Source organism: Myxine glutinosa, chromosome 9, assembly GCF_964187855.1.
Source record: "Myxine glutinosa chromosome 9, kmMyxGlut1.1, whole genome shotgun sequence".
NCBI classification, from domain to species: domain Eukaryota; kingdom Metazoa; phylum Chordata; class Myxini; order Myxiniformes; family Myxinidae; genus Myxine; species Myxine glutinosa.
The window spans coordinates 45,624,094-45,642,049 of NC_136269.1; the positions used below are offsets into that span (position 1 = coordinate 45,624,094).

A 17,956-nucleotide genomic window follows, 5' to 3' on the forward strand; every position below is an offset into this window, starting at 1 on the left:
TGAGGGTCTCCACAATTTATCCCAAATCAAACCTTAATACAATAAAGGACAAGTAAAGATACATTCAAAGTACACTACCCCCATGCCAAATAATTAAATATCCTACAGCGTGGCACTGAGTTTAGTGTTATTGAAATAGTCAAGAAGCAGTCCCAAACACAACCCTTATACACCACCCAATTGAACTTTATTTAAATTGAAATACTGTACTGCAAAACTGGAGGTTATTGGAAGTATTATGATAGAAGGTGTGTACTGCAGTGTTCAAGTATATAATTAAATTCAAATAAAATAAAAGATTGTAAAATTCATATAAATGAATTAATTCAGGGTTTTGCCATCGTTTTATGCAGCGTCTATTACAACACCATATCTAAAATGTTACATTAATTATTCGTGCCTGCTATATGTGTCCATTATGATGTCCTTAAAAACAGTAAGTTAACTGTTTAGAATGATTATTCAATTTTGTTTAACTGCAAGGCAGGCAGACAGTAAAATGATTGGTCTCGCTCCTCTCTCATGCATGTGCGGTCGAGACGAATTCAGAGCCAAGGTAAGGTAAAACAAAAACCTTGTCTTCCTATTCATGTTGAAAATCTAACATTCAATCTAAATAAGTTGTTCCTTGATAATAAACCGATAGGAAACAGAAGGACGGACGGACGGACATAAACCAATTGTTTAACCCTGCTTTTTGCTTCACATGTGCAGGGTAATAACTCGCTTTTAGTGCCTTGCGGAGCACTGGAGCATTGTCCATCAATGTTTCTCGGTGACCATTTTTAACGGCGAGTACTCGTGTACACGATTATCTATCGGTTTTCCAAAGTGGGCATCACATCGATGCTGAGACATGAATACCAGTTTATTGCACAAAAGACTGGCAGGATGCACGAGTAGCATCCTCGAAAGAACACGTATTCTTAGCGTTACACAACTTTACAAATGTCTCGCACCAGTTGTCCCAACCTTCACCACCTAAAAGAGAAAAATGCTTCAAGCAAACACTCCTCGGCATATATTCCATTATTCATTGTTCATTGTTTATTTAGTAGTGCTTACCACATGTGCAAGTCAGTCGAGAAAAAGCGTATTTTAAGCAATGTACACACCAAAGAAAGACAAACATTGGCAATAAGAATTATACATCTTAAATTCTGCATTCTTGACAGGCAAAAACATAAAATAAAAGGACTGCAATTATACATCTCACATTCATTACATTGCATCAACAATAAATTACTTTTATGCAACGATGCTTGAGACCCCCTCCCCACAACACCAAAAAGGAAAAATCGGTAATCACTAACATCCAAGGTGTTCGATACTTGAATGACAATCAATTCTAATACAGATTGCGGGTCGAGGTTCATGCCCAAGAGGAAAGAACTGACACAGCACCATGACGGGAGGATCAAAGATGGAAATGCAAAATGCATCAAGAATCAGAAGGTAATCTTAGAAGGGAAAGGGGGCAGGAAAAGAAAAACAACAACAGAAAATTAAACGACCAACACGATTGATAAAATAAAATGGTTTTAATGTATGTACGATAAAATGGTTTTAATGTATGTACGATAAAATGGTTTGAAAAATGTGAAAACAATTGTTCCAAATATCTCCTGGGAGTAAAGCCCGTAAAGTTTGACTTTCTTTTTACCTTAAATTGCAGGCGCATTCAAATATCGACTGGGATCTGGAGAATAGTTCACGCATGAATCACTTATGTTGCTGGAAAAAAAAACATGACAGAATGTGTACTTGCTTTAGGTACGGTGCAATTACACTCACCACTCAAAAGATTGGAATGTAGTTATCTATCTTTGCACGATGGCGCTGCGCAATGCACTCTGCGATCCACACAATGTTCCGGCACTCTTGCTCTTTCAATTTCACATACGAGTAGAAAACACCAAAGTGGAATTGATTCAGGAAAGCCAAAATATTCAGCTTCACCTGGGAAAAGACCAAAATGCCAAGAGATGGTTATTTATGCACGATTATTTTGGTCCTTGGCATTGGACCAAAATGCCAATGCCAAGGTTAACATGGGCTGTTACATACAAAACCAAACCACAAGATCTCGACAAATTTAACTTGATTAGTTTAATTTAACTTTAACAAGACCTAGACAAATAAGAAGAACTATTGTTAGTGATTGAAATAAATTGACAGATCGTTTTGTCAGAATTTTGCCATTTCAGGTCAGATCGTTTTGTAAATGGTATCATGCACAGCTTCGACATTTTGTCATCAACATGACACTGGTATTGCAAGTGTTTGTAAAGATTCCTTGATTACCTCCACAAAATCACGTAACAACTCCCCAACTCGGTATTAAAGTAGAAGATTTTTCTACCAAAAATAATCAAGATTTCATTCACCCACACCGAAATATTTTTTGAAATGAACTTTGAGGTCTCTTGGAAAGGGTTAAGTAAGGATTACTACACTTGGTGGCATTATGGTGAGTGTCCATTGTGATTATGGGAGGTCGGCGGTTGAATTCTGACCCAGGCCGAATCACACCCAAGACTTCAAAAATGGTACGTGTTGTTTCATGCTTAGCATTTGGAGAACAGAACACAGATAAACCCGTGGGTTGACATCCCATTGATAAGGTGTATGGTTTTCTAACGATTATAATCAATGGCAAAGGGAAATGGGACATAATATTGATACGCAAATGACACGCTGACTGCGGCGAGAAAAGTGACGTAACAAAATGGCGTCACCAATACCTCGAGTGCCCCGGAAAGTTACCTCACTTCCCCCAAGATCATTGGCTGTGTTTGTCTTAAAGTGCTGCGTTATCTGGTATCTCCATCTGCACGTGTATGAGTGATTTGTGTGACAGCTTCGACAATGAGCTTCCATGAGCCTTCGACAATGAAAAAACAAACAAATAAAAAAAGAGGGAAGATAAAACTAACTTTTAACAAAGAGTACAAACTCCTCATAAAAAATCCACAGGATAACCTCCTTTGAACAAATCCATATCATGAAAGCTTCCATGACACATGGCATGCTTATGAGGTGAATGCCATGGATCTTCAGCCAAATTGAATCGCATCAGTACCATATGTAGAAGCTCTCGGAAAGTACAATACATTATGGATTTGTTTAACGAGTTTACACTGTTTATTAAAATTCCATCACCATCAAAGTACTTATACTTTACAACTGTCAAATACAACGCAAGGCCAAAAGAGCAATTTGGTGAACATTATGGCTTTCAGGAAGTAAGAAAATAATCAGCCCATTCATCTCAGACTGAGTAAGAACCTGAGATGTATACAACAACTATTTTTGGCTCATTCTGCTGAAAGAAATACGAACACAAAGTTTGTAATGCAATCAGAAGACGGGGTTTTAAAAGGTTCAGCGGAAAAGGAGTGCTGCGACAGATGCAAAAGTCTCTCAGTGGAAATATGAAGACGCTCACAATGACAAATTAATATGGTAAGCTGATCTTGTTGGGTTTCATCTCGTGAAAAGCTCACACTTGAAAACTAGAGATACAGATAAAGATCCAGGTGAAGGGGGTAACGTGTTCAACCCTTACAGCATTTCCTGTACTTGGGAATAAAATAAAGCGAAGCTTTCGATTTGCTTATGTCACGATGCGAATAAAAATAGTTCAAAAATTACCCAATATGCAGTACAAACACGGTCGTCCATGAACAGGAACCTCAGCTAAGCTCATACATGTTATACAAAGAAAATAAATAAAATAGTATTTTATCCAAATGTGCATTCAAACACATGACTGCATCACAGCAATATCGAGACATAGCTTAAAAAACAACAATATGCAGGAAAAGGGAAAAAAAAACCCCCAAAACAAACCGTGTTAGCCAGCTGGAAAGGAAACAATTCCAAACAAAAAGCAATGCCTCGTGTTCAAAGAAGTGGCAATTCTAAACAGATACCTCGTGCTCAAAGAAGCGGTCTTCCAATGTCTTTTCGCCTGGGTTACTGCCAACGCCCTCAAACAGCTGCTTGTAATCCTGCAGCCACAAGAAGCAATTTGTGGAATGTGTCTAAAACTGGAGCCAATGCCCCAAATAAAGAGCAAAATCATTTTGTTTTGCCTCGTGTCAGTGAAGCCACGAAGCCGCATTTGGTGCCCTCTGCCCGGTGTGGTGCAAAAACCTACGGGATAGTATTCGGCCACAGCCTTGACCTGTTCATAGTCGTCTGCCCTGGCCAGTTGTGCTAGCCCTTCTGGGTGTAGCTTTCCACAACGGGGGAACAGTTTTGCACGATCTTCCTTTGACAGCTCTGTGCCAAACGAGTTGATGGTAATGATGATTGCACGGCGGTCTGCCTCAAACTGCAAGGAAGCCAGAGGAAACAGGGAGAATTGCTTTGCAATACATGGCCCCTACCAGTACCAATATTTTCCATAGTAAAGGCATTAAACAAGTTAAAAAAACTGATGAAATGCCCTGAAACTCGAACTTGTTCTGCAACTTATCAAAATAAAGCCATGTGCCAAGTTTCAGTTCAATATGTTAAAGGGTATGGAAAACATCTGGAAGACCAGAGGTGGGATGGACAGATGGACGGACGAACAGACTGAGAGCAAATCTGTAGTCCCCTCTGGTGAAACCGGTAGGGCACCAATTACATTGGCAAGACAACAACTTTGTGCAGCAGATACACAAGTAATCTTATACAAAACAGTTTGATTGATAGAGCATATATGTCTACCCCTCACCTATACATAAATGGCCTTCAGAAGGTATTCACACTGACTTTTTCACATTTTGTTGTGCTACAGCGTGAATTTAAAATGGTTTAAAATGAAATATTTTTTGTCACTAACCTACACATAATTATACCCCATATAATGTCAAAGTGGAATTTCTTTTTTAGAAATTTTTACAAAATAATTAAAAATGAAAAGCTGAAATGTCTCGAGTCAATAAGTATTCAACCCCTTTGCTATGACTCTCCAAATTGAACTCGGGTGCATCCAATTTTCTTGGATCATCCTTGAAATGTCTCTACAACTGGAATGGAGTTCACCTGTGACCAATCCAATTAAATGGACATTATTTAGAAAGAAACACCTTCTGAAATAAGGTCCCACAGTTGACTGCATGTCAGAGAAGAAATTCAGGAACTATTCCTAGAACTCAGAGATAGAATTGTGAGGAGCCATAGATCTGGGGCAGGGTATTAAACACTTTCTAGACTGTTGAAAGTTCCCAAGAGCACAGTGAGCTCCATCATTAGGAAATGGAAGGAATATGCAACTACCTAGAGCTAGAGCAGGCTGTCTGACCAAACTGAGCAACCGGGCAAGGACCTTGGGCAGGGAGGTGACCAAGAACCCAATGGCCACTGACAGAACTACAGAGTTCCTTGGCTGAGATGAGAGAACCTGCCGGAAGGACAACAGTCTCTGCAGCACTTCACAAATCTAGGCTTGATGGGGGAGTGGCCAGACAGAAGCCACTCCTAAGAAAAAAAGCACATAACAGCATGTCTGGAATTAGCAAAAAGGTATGTGAAGGTCTGTGGTCTGATGAGACAAAAATTGAGCTCTTTGAACTCTGTGGCCTTAATGCAAAGTGCGACGTCTGGCAGAAACCGAGCACAGCTCATCTCCCATATAACACCATCCCTACCGTGAAGCATGGTAGTAGCAGCATCATGTTATGGGGATGCCTTACAGTGGCAGGGACATCGAGACTTGTAAGGATAGAGGGAACAATGAATGGAGCCAAATCCTTGAGGAGAAGCTGCTTCAGAGTGCAAAAGACCTGAGACTGCGGTGAAAATGTACGTTCCAGACAATGACTCCAAGCATACAGCCAAAGCAACACTGGAATGGCTTCAGAACAAGAATGTGAAAGTCCTTGAGAGGCCCAGACATGAATCCCAATGAGAATCTGTGGAAAGACTTGAAGATTGCTGTTCACCGACGCTCACCGTCCAACTTGACAGAGCTTGAGCAAATCTGCAAGGAAGAATGGGGAAAAACTCCCCAAATCAAGATGTGCAAAGCTGATACAGACATACTCAAGAAGACTCAAAGCTGTAATCACTGCCAAAGGCACTTCTATGAGGTATTGACTTAGGGGGTTGAATACTTTTGCAAGTTAGATATTTCTGTATTTCATTTTTAATTATTTTGTAAAAATTTATCTTTAAAAATTCCAATTTAACATTATGGTGTACTATGTGTCGATCAGTGATACACATGTCAATTTAATCCATTTTTAATTCAGGCTGTAATAAAAGATAATGTGAAAAAGTCAATGGGTTTGAATACTTTGTGAAGGAACTGTATAAACAAGTTGACCCGATCAAGTTTGGGTTATTTAGACTTAAGCAAAACATCAAGATTGTGGTTTAGAGCTGTTGCGAAGATTAACCCGGGAGTGCAATATGATTATGATGGGATAAATAACCTGCGTTTCCTCATTTGAGGTTGTATATGATTGTGTGACTACCACTTGCACGCAATGTAGTTCCGTGGAGACCTTGGACCCTTTGCATATCAATTTCCATTCTGTATACGGAGTGTAATTAAATGCAATTGGTTCGATTCCTGATAAATGATTCACCTTCGAAAGTGACTCGGAAGTAGTGGGGTGCAAGCCAAGCCCTGCTCCTCTCCCCACCGATCAGCCAGAGCACTGTGATATTGTAGTTCCGTGACTCGGAAGTAGTGAGGTACAAGCCAAGCCCTGCTCCTCTCCCCACCGATCAGCCAAAGCACTGTGATTTTGTAGTTCCGTGACTCGGAAGTAGTGAGGTACAAGCCAAGCCCTGCTCCTCTCCCCACCGATCAGCCAAAGCACTGTGATTTTGTAGTTCCGTGACTCAGAAGTAGTGAGGTACAAGCCAAACCCTGCTCCTCTCCCCACCGATCAGCCAAAGCACTGTGATTTTGTAGTTCCGTGACTCGGAAGTAGTGAGGTGTAAGCCAAGCCCTGCTCCTCTCCCCACCGATCAGCCAGAGCACTGTGATTTTGTAGTTCCGTGACTCGGAGGTAGTGAGGTGCAAGCAAAGCCCTGCTCCTCTCCCCACCGATCAGCCAGAGCACTGTGATTTTGTAGTTCCGTGACTCGGAGGTAGTGAGGTGCAAGCAAAGCCCTGCTCCTCTCCCCACCGATCAGCCAAAGCACTGTGATTTTGTAGTTCCGTGACTCGGAAGTAGTGAGGTGTAAGCCAAGCCCTGCTCCTCTCCCCACCGATCAGCCAGAGCACTGTGATTTTGTAGTTCCGTGACTCGGAGGTAGTGAGGTGCAAGCAAAGCCCTGCTCCTCTCCCCACCGATCAGCCAGAGCACTGATTTTTTTGGTTTAACATCGATTTGATTAATTGCAATTTTTAGGCCTCTGCTGCCAAAGGTGGCTGGAGGAATTATGTTTTCGGGTTGTCCGTCCGTCCACCCGTATGAGCTAAACCTCGTTTTTCTCAGCAACCACGTATCCAATTGAGACAAAACTTTCAGGGTAGGCGTGACAACCATGCAGAATGGTTTTATGACAATTGTGACGTCATAGGTCACGTAGTATGGCAGGTCTCTTGGATTAAACACAAATAATAATAAAAATTATTTCTCAGAAACTGCTGAATGGAAACATTTAAAGCTTGACACATTGTCAAGTACTCCAAATGGGGAACAAAAGCATTATAATGATGACATCATAGTGGGATGCCAGCCAAAAATGTTATAATCGAATTCCTTATCCAAAAAATCTGAAATTGCATGCACATGATCTATGACCCATTTGTATTGAAATATTAAATTTATGACATCATAGGTCACATGGGTTGGCAGCCATGTTGGATTTAACCTAAAACCTCAAAAAAAACATCTTCTCCCAAACCACCAAATCAATTGGCTCAAAACTTTATGTGTGTCATTGACTAGGCATGGCGATTAAAGGATGATCATGAAAACATCATTGATCACATGGTGTGGCAGCCATATTGGATTGAAGGAAAATATTAAATAATTATATCTCTGAAACCGATTACCCTATCGGTGTGAAATTTTACAAATATTATCTGACCACTGTTGCATATAGTTTGAAAATGATGATGTCGTAGGTCACGTGGTTTGGCAGCCATCTTGGATAGAAAAATGAATCTCATCCGATCAACACGAAACTTCACAAACGTGATCGCCTACCCATACATATGCAGAGTGTACATTTTTAAGGTCATATGTCACGTGGTGTGGCAGCCATATTAGCCTGAAAGCCGATAATTAAAAAAAAATCCCTTCTCTGAAACAGCTTCACCAATCGATGTGAAACCTGTCATAGCTGGTGAAAATGTGATACTTGAAAACAGCTGAAGGGATTTAAATCAAACTTGTTTATTTTTAAGACAGTGAACGAAAGCATATACCCGTTGTGAGACTATGCAGATGCATATTGGCGACAGTCGCATTGCTCTAGTTTCAATAATAACATTGATGAAGAAGGATGTGGTTACAATAACATTCATAGTTAAACGACGGTAAGCGTGCAGATCAATGTGCAATTCTCATTCCAGCTCGACCAAGACCTTTCAAAGACAGTAGTGTGGTCAGTGGACTGTGGTCTGTATGCAGGATAAATTTCCGACCCCACAGGTAAGTGCACCATTTCTCAGTTTCCCAGACGCAAGCAAGTGCTTCCTTTTATACTGTAGAGTACTTGCGTTCGCATTCTGTGAGCGTTCGTGAGGCGAATGCTCCTGTTTCCTCTGTAGAGTCCTCATGAAGTTGACTGAGCGCTGCTCTGAGTCCATAATCAGACGCATCTGTGGTCACAATGGTGGTCAGAGTAGGGTCAAACAAAGCAAATGCAGGGCTGTTAGCAATTATTATTTTTACCCTTTCAAATTGAGTGTGTGCAACATCGGTCCAGGAGAAGTCAGAATTCTTGCACAGTAGGGCACGAAGTGGCTCCATGACTGCCGCATAATTTGGAATGAATTTGGAGTACCAAGAAGTCAAACACAGAAAAGAACGCAAAGCAGATGCATCCTTTGGGGGTGGTGCTTGTGTTATTGCCACCACATGTTGTGTTTGGAATCATGCCCTTTCCTGAGATCACGTGACCCAGAAAATAAAGTTCAGGACTCCTAAAATGGCATTTCTCATAATTCAGTTTTAAGCCTGCTTTATCAATATGATTCAAAACAGCTTGAGGCGGTCCTCATGTTTCTCAGGGGACGAAGCATACACAATTATGTCATCGAGGTAGCACTGAACGCCCTCCTGTCCAGCTTAGATCTGTGAGATCATTCGCTGAAATGCACTGGGAGCAGAAGCAAGACCATAAGGTACACGGCAATGGTGGAAAAGTCCCTCGTGTGTTATGAAAGCTGCTGTAAGGTCTCTGCATTTCCTCATGCAAGAGCACTTGACGATATGCACTCTGAAGATCAAGAGTAGAGAACATTCTCGTGACTCCACGAAGTTCTGCGAATACCTCCTCAATACGTGTGAGTGGATGATTGTCTATTACGATCGCCTTGTTGGGTTCACGAAGATCCACGCACAGTCGTATGTAATCACTTTCGTTTCCGCCATGGGCGATTCGATTTGTCCCGCCATCACAAGGGCTTTCTGCAGTGTAAGCTCCGGTTCCAAAAGCAACCGTTCATGTATGTGAGCTGTAAGGGGGTTTTTTTTTTCCACGAACTGAACTCATATCATTTCATCAGATAGATCTCTAAACTAGCAATTAACCGCGATCTCCCATAAAGCAGCAACGAACTGAACAGTCGATTCACTCGGTCGTTGTGCTCGCTGACGAAACTTATATCGTTCGAAAACAACGTTCACTTTTGGCATGAAAAAGGCTGTTAATGCGGCGAGAGCAGCAGAGTACGTGTCCTCAGCAACTGGTAGAGTATAGAATAAACGCTGCCCTTCAGCTCCTAGGCAGTGTATAAGCAATGCGTGCTTCCTCGCATCAGAAAGTGCGTTGTCATTTACCGCCAGCATGAAGTTCTCGAACATGCGCATCCATGAGGTAAAAGGTATCGAAGACTCACCCGGACTCGGTAGGAATGCAGCAGGTGGTATAAGAGCAAGGTAAGCCATCCCTCCTTCGTCGCCAATATGTTGTATAACAATAAAAGCCCACACGTAGGTTCTTCAGCTCAACCATTTAATGGCGTCTCCTTCTCCACTCCTCGCCCAGCTCGTACACGTCACTACCGGTCACGCCTCATCCTTTCCGATTCATCATGCATTCATTAATATTCATGTAACTCCCAATACCACAGCAGGTGTTATTACACAGTCAGGATGCACACAGAATTGAAACAAAAAAGTACAAAACTGCAGATGTTTGACACGGAAACGGACACGGCACAATTAACAATATAGGTAAAGGTAACTACCTACAAATCTGGAACGGTATCAACATTACTAATTGTCAGGAAGAGAGAACATTTGCGGTAGTGTAATCATTTACAAGGATAAACCAAAGAGCATTTTGGAGATAAGGAATGGGGTGAGGGCTATTTTATTATGGGATAAGGAAAAGTACCATTTCACTTCCCATCTTGGGAGCTTGCTCAAATAGTTTATTACACATCTGGTTTTCCTCTGTTCAAGTTAACAAAAATGGTCTTTGTTTTCCCCCAAAGCAGTCTATGATGGTTTCTTTTAAAAGCGTTATGCACTTTGTGACTTTTGTCTTAAACTCTACAAGTCCTCACCTGGTCTCGTCACTATCCCCAGTTTATATCCGGGTGGTGACAATGCCAAGACTATCAACCATAGAAACGGCATTTACACAGTTCTGGCCCCAACCACATTAATACTAGAACGGTACTCGGTAGAGCGCATATACCCCTGCCAGGCTGAACAGTTTACATTTTTCATCCACCGATAGGCCGGATTTGCACCTTAACCAATATCAAATTGGTTTGATCTTGTCACCTACCCAACTCGTCCACCAACTTTGTCATAAGTCATAACCCATCCACAACGTTTTGAGATATCGTGCTTCTATATCGTTTTGCCCCATCTCAAATTAAGATTCACTTAAAAATAAATTTCTCGTATCCGGATCCTCAAAAAAATATAATATATTAGTCTTTGTCACACACCCAACCTGCCCACCAAATTTCGTCTGAATCCATCCATAACTTTTTGAGATATCCAGCTCACAAACAAACAGACAGATAAACAGACAGAGCAGAAAACACAACTGCTGTCCACCTAAGGTGGCGAAGCTAATAAGTTATGATGTTGACGTTATTGTTTATTGCATTGATGTTACTTATGTACAAAAAAAGAGTTGGCTAACTTCCTACATTGATATTATTAGTTATTACGTTGATGTTAGGGCCAAAACGCCATCCAGAAGTCAGTTCTAAACCACATCCCACAAGGGTAAGTCTACATACAACTTAGATAAGGGAAGGGGAGTGCAGGGGGAAGTGTAGATAAAGAAAGGGGAGAGGAGGTACAAGTACAGTAACCTCTGAGCTGCCCTGCTGGCACCACATATAAGAAGCAAAAAGTGGTGGTTCAGCAATTGGTTCAGTCTGTCTAGATTAAGGTGAATTCCAGTGCACGCATCTGAGTATTGGAATATATATATATATATATATATATATATATATATATATATATATATATATATATATATATATATATATAACACAGTTTGTGTGTGTGTGTGTGTGTGTGTGTGTGTGTGTGTGTGTGTGTGTGTGTGTGTGTGTGTGTGTGTGTGTGTGTGTGTGTGTGTGTGTAATGTTACCGATAGACTCCTAAACGGAGAGGCTCACGTACTTGATATTTGGCACAAACATGGCCATTGAGCCTGGGAAGAACATGGCCGACCTAAAAAATTATTTCATAATTTTTTTTACCATATTTTTACCTCAGCGCATTTCAGCGAGGAATATTATGACCGGAATGGCAGAGCAGCGCGCTGATTCGCTCAGAGCGATCACGTGATGTTCCAACTTTGCCGCCATAATCTCACAGTTATGCGTTCGCACGTAATTCAGTTTTTTCACATTTCAGCGAGGAACATTGCCATTCACACCACATAGGTTTTTTTTTTCTTTCATCTTTAGATCCATGTTTTTTTTCAGCGAGGAATATTATACACGGAATCTGAATCGGTGGCAGAGCAGCGCGCTGATTCGACGATTCGCACGCCCTCCCCCTCCCCTCCACCTCCATCCCCCTCTCCTCCCTTCCCCCCTCCCCCCCTCTCCTCCCCTCCCCTCCCCCCTCTCCTCCCCTCCCCCCTCCCATCCCCCCTCTCCTCCCCTCCCCCCCTCTCCTCCCTCCCCCCTCTCCTACCCCTCCCCCCTCTTCTCCCTCACGTTTATACATGGAATGCTGGGTACTTCCCCCCCCCTCTTCTCCCCTCCCCCCCATTCCCCTCCCCTCCTCTTCCCCTCCCTCCCCGGCAATGCCGGGTACTTCCCCCCCATCTTCTTCTCCTCCCCCCCCTCTCCTCCCCTCCCCTCCTCTTCCCACTTCCCCCCCTCTTCCCCTTCCCCTCTCCCCCCTCCCCCCTTCCCCTCTCCCCCCTCCCCCATCACCCTCCTCCTCCCCCCTTCTCCTCCCCTCCCCCCCATTCCCCTCCCCTCCTCTTCCCCCTCCCCTCCCCGGCAATGCCGGGTACTTCCCCCCCATCTTCTCCTCCCCCTCCCCTCCTCTTCCACTTCCCCCCCTCTTTCCCCCTTCCCTTCTCCCCCCTCCCCCATCACCCTCCCCCATCACCCTCCTCCCCCCTCTTCCTCTTCTCCTCCCCTCCCCCCTCTTCTCTCCTCCCCCCTCTTCTCTCCTCCCCCCTTCTCCTCCCCTCCCCCCTCTTCTCTCCTCCCCCCTTCTCCTCCCCTCCCCCCTCTTCTCTCCTCCCCCCCCTCTCTTCTCCCCTCCCCCCGCCTCCTCCCCTCCCCCCATTCCCCTCCCCCCCTCCCCCTATTCCCCTCCTCCCCTCCCCCTATTCCCCTCCCCTCCCCCCTCCCCTTCCCCCTCCCCTTCCCCCTCCCCTCCCCTCCCCTTCCCCCTCCCCTCCCCTCCCCTCCCCCGCCCGGCAATGCCGGGTACTTCTGCTAGTTAGAGATAAACCTACTCCAATCATGGCCACTCTCTTAACAAAAAAAAATAAAAAAATTACAGTGTTGCCAAAGCAGTTAGTGGGCAGAGAACACAATTTTCAGTTTGGCATGTCTCTCTTCCCATGCACTTGTGCACAACGGCCTTCTTGAACAGATATATGATGTGAAGAATATCACGGTATATATAGTGTACAACAGCTAATGCTAACAGAGGACACTCGGATTAGCACCTCTCTGACGGGTTTCTCACCCATTAATGCAGCACCTCACCTGCGAAGCTCCGTGGTGACATTTAGTCAGGTCACCCACAAAATACAAGGCTCAAAGGCGAGTACAGTACATCTGAGCTATCCTACAAGCATCACATACAAGTTCCACGATTGCTTAAAACAAACAGCTGAACAATATTTGAATAACAATGACAAGAAATAAACCATCTGTAACATTTAGGTTTGGGTGGATGACGTTGGGTGCAAATAAAAATTCAAGTTAACAAAGCTAACAATAGAGTATGTCGATCAAATGCATCCTTCGTTTTTACAAACATCATCTTTCTCCTCTAAGTTTGGACATGCGTATGTTCAACATGCAAGTTTTTTGACAGATTAACATCGCAAGATACACTCGACACTTATCAGGGCAGGATTAACATGGCCCTAAAAAGGCTTCATGAACTCGCAAATCTCATTCACCTAGTCAGATAAACGAGTGTTTTCTAATAGAGCCAACCTCATTCAAAAGCCTTAGTTAGTAACACATTAAATGTTCACCAAACCAGGACTTTATGTTCGTCTAAATAAATGCTGATGGTATTTACACTACTCACAATAAGTTGGGGATATTGGCAGGTTAAGACAAAAGTGAAAACCATTGCGAAATGGGCCCAGCCCGGCCAAGGCGGCCTCGACACCTAGCCTATAACCTTCCCGGGGCCCGTCCTGACATGTTTTGTTTTAGAGGTTTCCTCCTATCTTTCACCATTCAGAAGATTAGCGCATGCAGACAAACAAACAAACAAACAAACAAAATATATATATATATATATATACTAGGGCATGCCCGTACGTGGGTGCAATGCCCGTACGTGGGTGCGAGTACGGTGACAATCCACCCCCCTCTATTTACATGAAATGGTTTGGTCCATGAAATGTTTTGGTCCATTCGCAACGCCAAAGCGAACGGCGAACGGCTTGCGAGTACAGTGACAATCCCCCCCCTCTATTTACATGAAATGGTTTGGTCCATTCGCAACGACCACAGAACCCCCCCCCCCCCCTCTATTTACATGAAATGGTTTGGTCCATTCGCAACGCCAAAGCGAACGGCGAACGGCTAAATCGCCATAGCTCGGTAACTACTTGTCCGATTAATTTCAAACCTTGAAAAGGCACATCCTCGGGTCCCCAGCAATATACCTGGCAAGTTTCAAGTATATCGGACCCGTGGTTGTCGAGAAACAGCGGTCACAGACATACAAACATACAAACATACACACAGAGATTACTGGAATTATAGATAGATATATACATAAATATATAGTCTTAACCTGCCAATATCCCCAACTTATTGTGAGTAGTGTAAATACCATCAGCATTTATTTAGACGAACATAAAGTCCTGGTTTGGTGAACATATATCTATATATATATATATATATATATATATATATATATATATATATATATATAGATTTATATATACTAAGGCATGCCCGTACTATATATAAGCTAGGACGTGCCCGTACGTGGGTGCCCGTTCCTTGCCAAAAAAAAAAAAAAAAAAAAAAATTTGTGTAGGGGTGTGTGTGTGTGTAAACATCCTAGGGCGTGCCCGTACGTGGGTGCAAAAAAACATGCGTGCAAACAACAACAACAAAAAAAAAAACTTTGAAACCACGTGGCAGTAACGACCACAGAACCCCCCCCCTCTATTTACATGAATGGTTTGGTCCATTCGCAACGACCACAGAACCCCCCCCTCTATTTACATGAAATGGTTTGGTCCAAAGCGAACGGCTTGCGGTGTTTGGTAAAGAAATCGCCATAGCTCGGTAAGTACTTGTCCGATTAATATGAAACCTTGAAAAGGCACATCCTCGGGTCCCCAGCAATATACCTGGCAAGTTTCAAGTATATCGGACCCGTGGTTGTCGAGAAACAGCGGTCACAGACAAACATACAAACACACACACACATACACACAGAGATTAATGGAATTATAGATATATATATATATATATTGTTGCGAATATGGAATTTGGCCTCCATATCCGCTTGTAAATATTCCCCTATTTTCTCCGATACTCCCCAACTCTCCCTTACCCCATTCCCTAGTCCCATTGTCTGTAAACAACACCCATTAGAGCCGATCTTCCCCTTCATCCCCCCATTAAATGTCGTGCCCAGGTCCCCCGCACCACACGTAGACAATTATAGGACATCTTGCTAGTTATTCTTAATCTATGTCAGTTAAGGACTTGTTTCCATTAATTATGACTCTTCGTTGCACCAGAATGTGATTATATGGCACCTGTTAGGAAGTTTAGGACCTCCCCATACCTCTCCGCATCTCTTCCCCATGAAGAAGCGCCAACTACAACAACAACAACAAAAGAGGGGGGCGGCGCGGTGACGGCATGGGGAGTGGGCGTCCTCCTTCCGGCTCGGTTAGCCGCCATTGACCACGCGCTCCACGGGGTTACCACGAAGGGGCTCCCTGTCGGCCCCTCGTCAAGGGCGGAGCCGGTAACCCCCGCACCCAATGAGAAGCCATGGGCCGATGCCATCTGGGGCGGCGCTAACGAGCCGAGGGCGTGTCACTCCCCGCCGGATATATACGCGGCCCCGCGCCGGACGTGAAGGAAGATGCGCCCCGAGCTTGGAAGGACAAGACGCCACCCTCCCGAGCGCTGAGCGACCTCCCCGGCATCTCCACCAAAGTCGCGACCCACGAGCGCTGAGCGACCTCCCCGCATCTGCTGGACACCACCGTACGTGATTCTGTCCCTGAGCCAGGTGCACCTGAGCCATCGACTGCCGCTTTCCTTGCCATCAAATCCCGTGTGAGTCAGCGTTGTCCCGTTTATCTGTGGTCTGTCTAGGGTTAATATAAGAGTGTGTCTAAGTGCCTGTCTTCCTATGCTGTCCCTCTTGTAGTTGTAATCTAACCTTTTTCCGTACGAATATACTTGAGAACTGAACCCCTGGTGTCGTATTGTGTCATTATAATCCAGCCGGGTGTCTTCTTTTTCTTATTGAGCCAGCATAGCGCGATTAGTCAACCCCGGGTGCAATCGGGGTAACTTGTACGGATACGGCGGCCATCCCGCTCGGCCCACCATACCATCAAAGTCGTATCTGTAACAATTGGTGTCGGGAGTGAGATTCGAGGCCCGACCAAATTTTGAAGAAAAAAAAAAACGAATAGAGGAAAAAAAAAAAAAAAAAAAAAAAAAATTTGGTCAAAATTTGGAGCGGCCGAAATTTGTTTTGTTTTACGAAACTCGAATTTTGCAAGTCGCGCTATGGCGGATCAAGACGGCTGGGGTCCGGTAGGGGAGAGTGAGGTAGGGTCGATCCAGGACCAAAATGAGGGACAGGAGGAGAGCGAAGCAGTGAGGGCGGCAGGTTCGCAAAATAGCGCCGTCACGCACGAAGAAGCGGGCGCGCAAAATGGCGCCTCGCTGATCACCGCGCCAGCGACCGTGGCAGCGCCCCTGGTGGATCCGAACCTTTTTATGTTGCAAATGAGGGCCCTTATGGAACGAATGGGAGACCAAATTGTGGGAATGAGGGCTCAGGGTGAGCGATTAGAGGGCCAAATGGGGGTAATGGGGAACCGGATGGATGCTCAGGGTGAGCGATTGGAGGGCCAAATGAGGGGTACCGGTGAGGGATTAGAAAAGAAATTTGAGGGGTTAGACAACGGGATAAAAGAAGTAAAGAATGGGTTAACGGGGGTAGAAAACAGAATGGCCGCTCAAGAGAATCAGATAGAGGGAGTGAAACATGGGTTAACGGGGGTAGAAAACAGAATGGCCGCTCAAGAGAATCAAATAGAGGGAGTGAAAAATGGGTTAGAGGGGTTAGAAAACAGTATGGAAGGCAAATTGAGGGACATGAGGGACCAAGCGGAAAGGGAAGTTAAACAAATGGAGCAGCAGATAGAGGGGGTCAGAATGGGGGTAGAAACCAAACTGGATGCTCACAGGGAGGAAATGGAGCAGATGAGGGTGGCATCTGGGCAGGAGATGCAAGTGATGGGAGAGGAGATCAGAAGAGGAGTGAGTGAGGAGGTCGGAGGAGTGCGCGAGGAGGTGAGGCACTGTAAGGAGCGCATGGAGAAAGAGGTGAGAAAGGGGACTGTAAAATTGCAAGGTGGTATAGAGGAGTTGACGCTGGGAGTAGAACAACTGACAGTGGGACAAAAGGAGTTGGGGGACCAGGTAAAGAAGAACACAGCGGTAATAGAGGGTTTAAAATCGACACAGAAGGAGATGAAAAAGGACGTAGGGGTAATTAAAAAAGAGTGTCAGACGGTACATGAGGACCTGACGAGGAAAATGGACAAGGTGGTAGAGGTAATGGAGGTTAAAGAGCGGGAGGTGCGGGAGCACATAGAAAAAAATAAAGTGGAGTTAGAGGAAGAACTTAAAGGGGCGCACGAAGAGATGAAGGAGATGAAGCAAAAATTAGAAGAAGTGGAAGAAGGGGTGAGCGAAATTAAAAAGCGACGGAGAGAGGATAAGAAAGAGATAAAAGAGGAGGTAAAAGAATTGGTCCAGAGTCTGTGTTCGGATCGTGATGATGTGCTCATTAACCGGATGAGGGATTCGCAGGTGATGGAGGAGAAGCGAAGAGAAAGAGGACCCGGTGTAAGTGGTGACCAATAT

At 44.2% G+C, this 17,956-nt stretch overlaps 1 protein-coding gene across 2 annotated transcripts in view; it reads right to left on the reverse strand.

Moving 5' to 3' along the window:
* Nucleotides 1-849: 849 nt before the first annotated feature.
* ATP6V0D1 (ATPase H+ transporting V0 subunit d1) overlaps nt 850-17,956 on the reverse strand; it is a 71,705-nt gene continuing 54,598 nt past the window's right edge. Inside the window, exons 6-11 of one of the 2 annotated variants that reach the window (XM_068129197.2) lie at nt 8,678-8,779; nt 4,163-4,339; nt 3,936-4,013; nt 1,795-1,959; nt 1,664-1,699; nt 850-1,460 (exon numbers count right to left, since the gene is read on the reverse strand). In XM_068129197.2, the coding sequence (XP_067985298.1) occupies nt 1,798-1,959; nt 3,936-4,013; nt 4,163-4,339; nt 8,678-8,779 (519 nt within the window). In that variant the 3' untranslated portion in view covers nt 850-1,460; nt 1,664-1,699; nt 1,795-1,797. The remainder of the gene's footprint in view (nt 1,461-1,663; nt 1,700-1,794; nt 1,960-3,935; nt 4,014-4,162; nt 4,340-8,677; nt 8,780-17,956) is intronic. The other variant, XM_068129198.2, reaches the window with a different exon arrangement.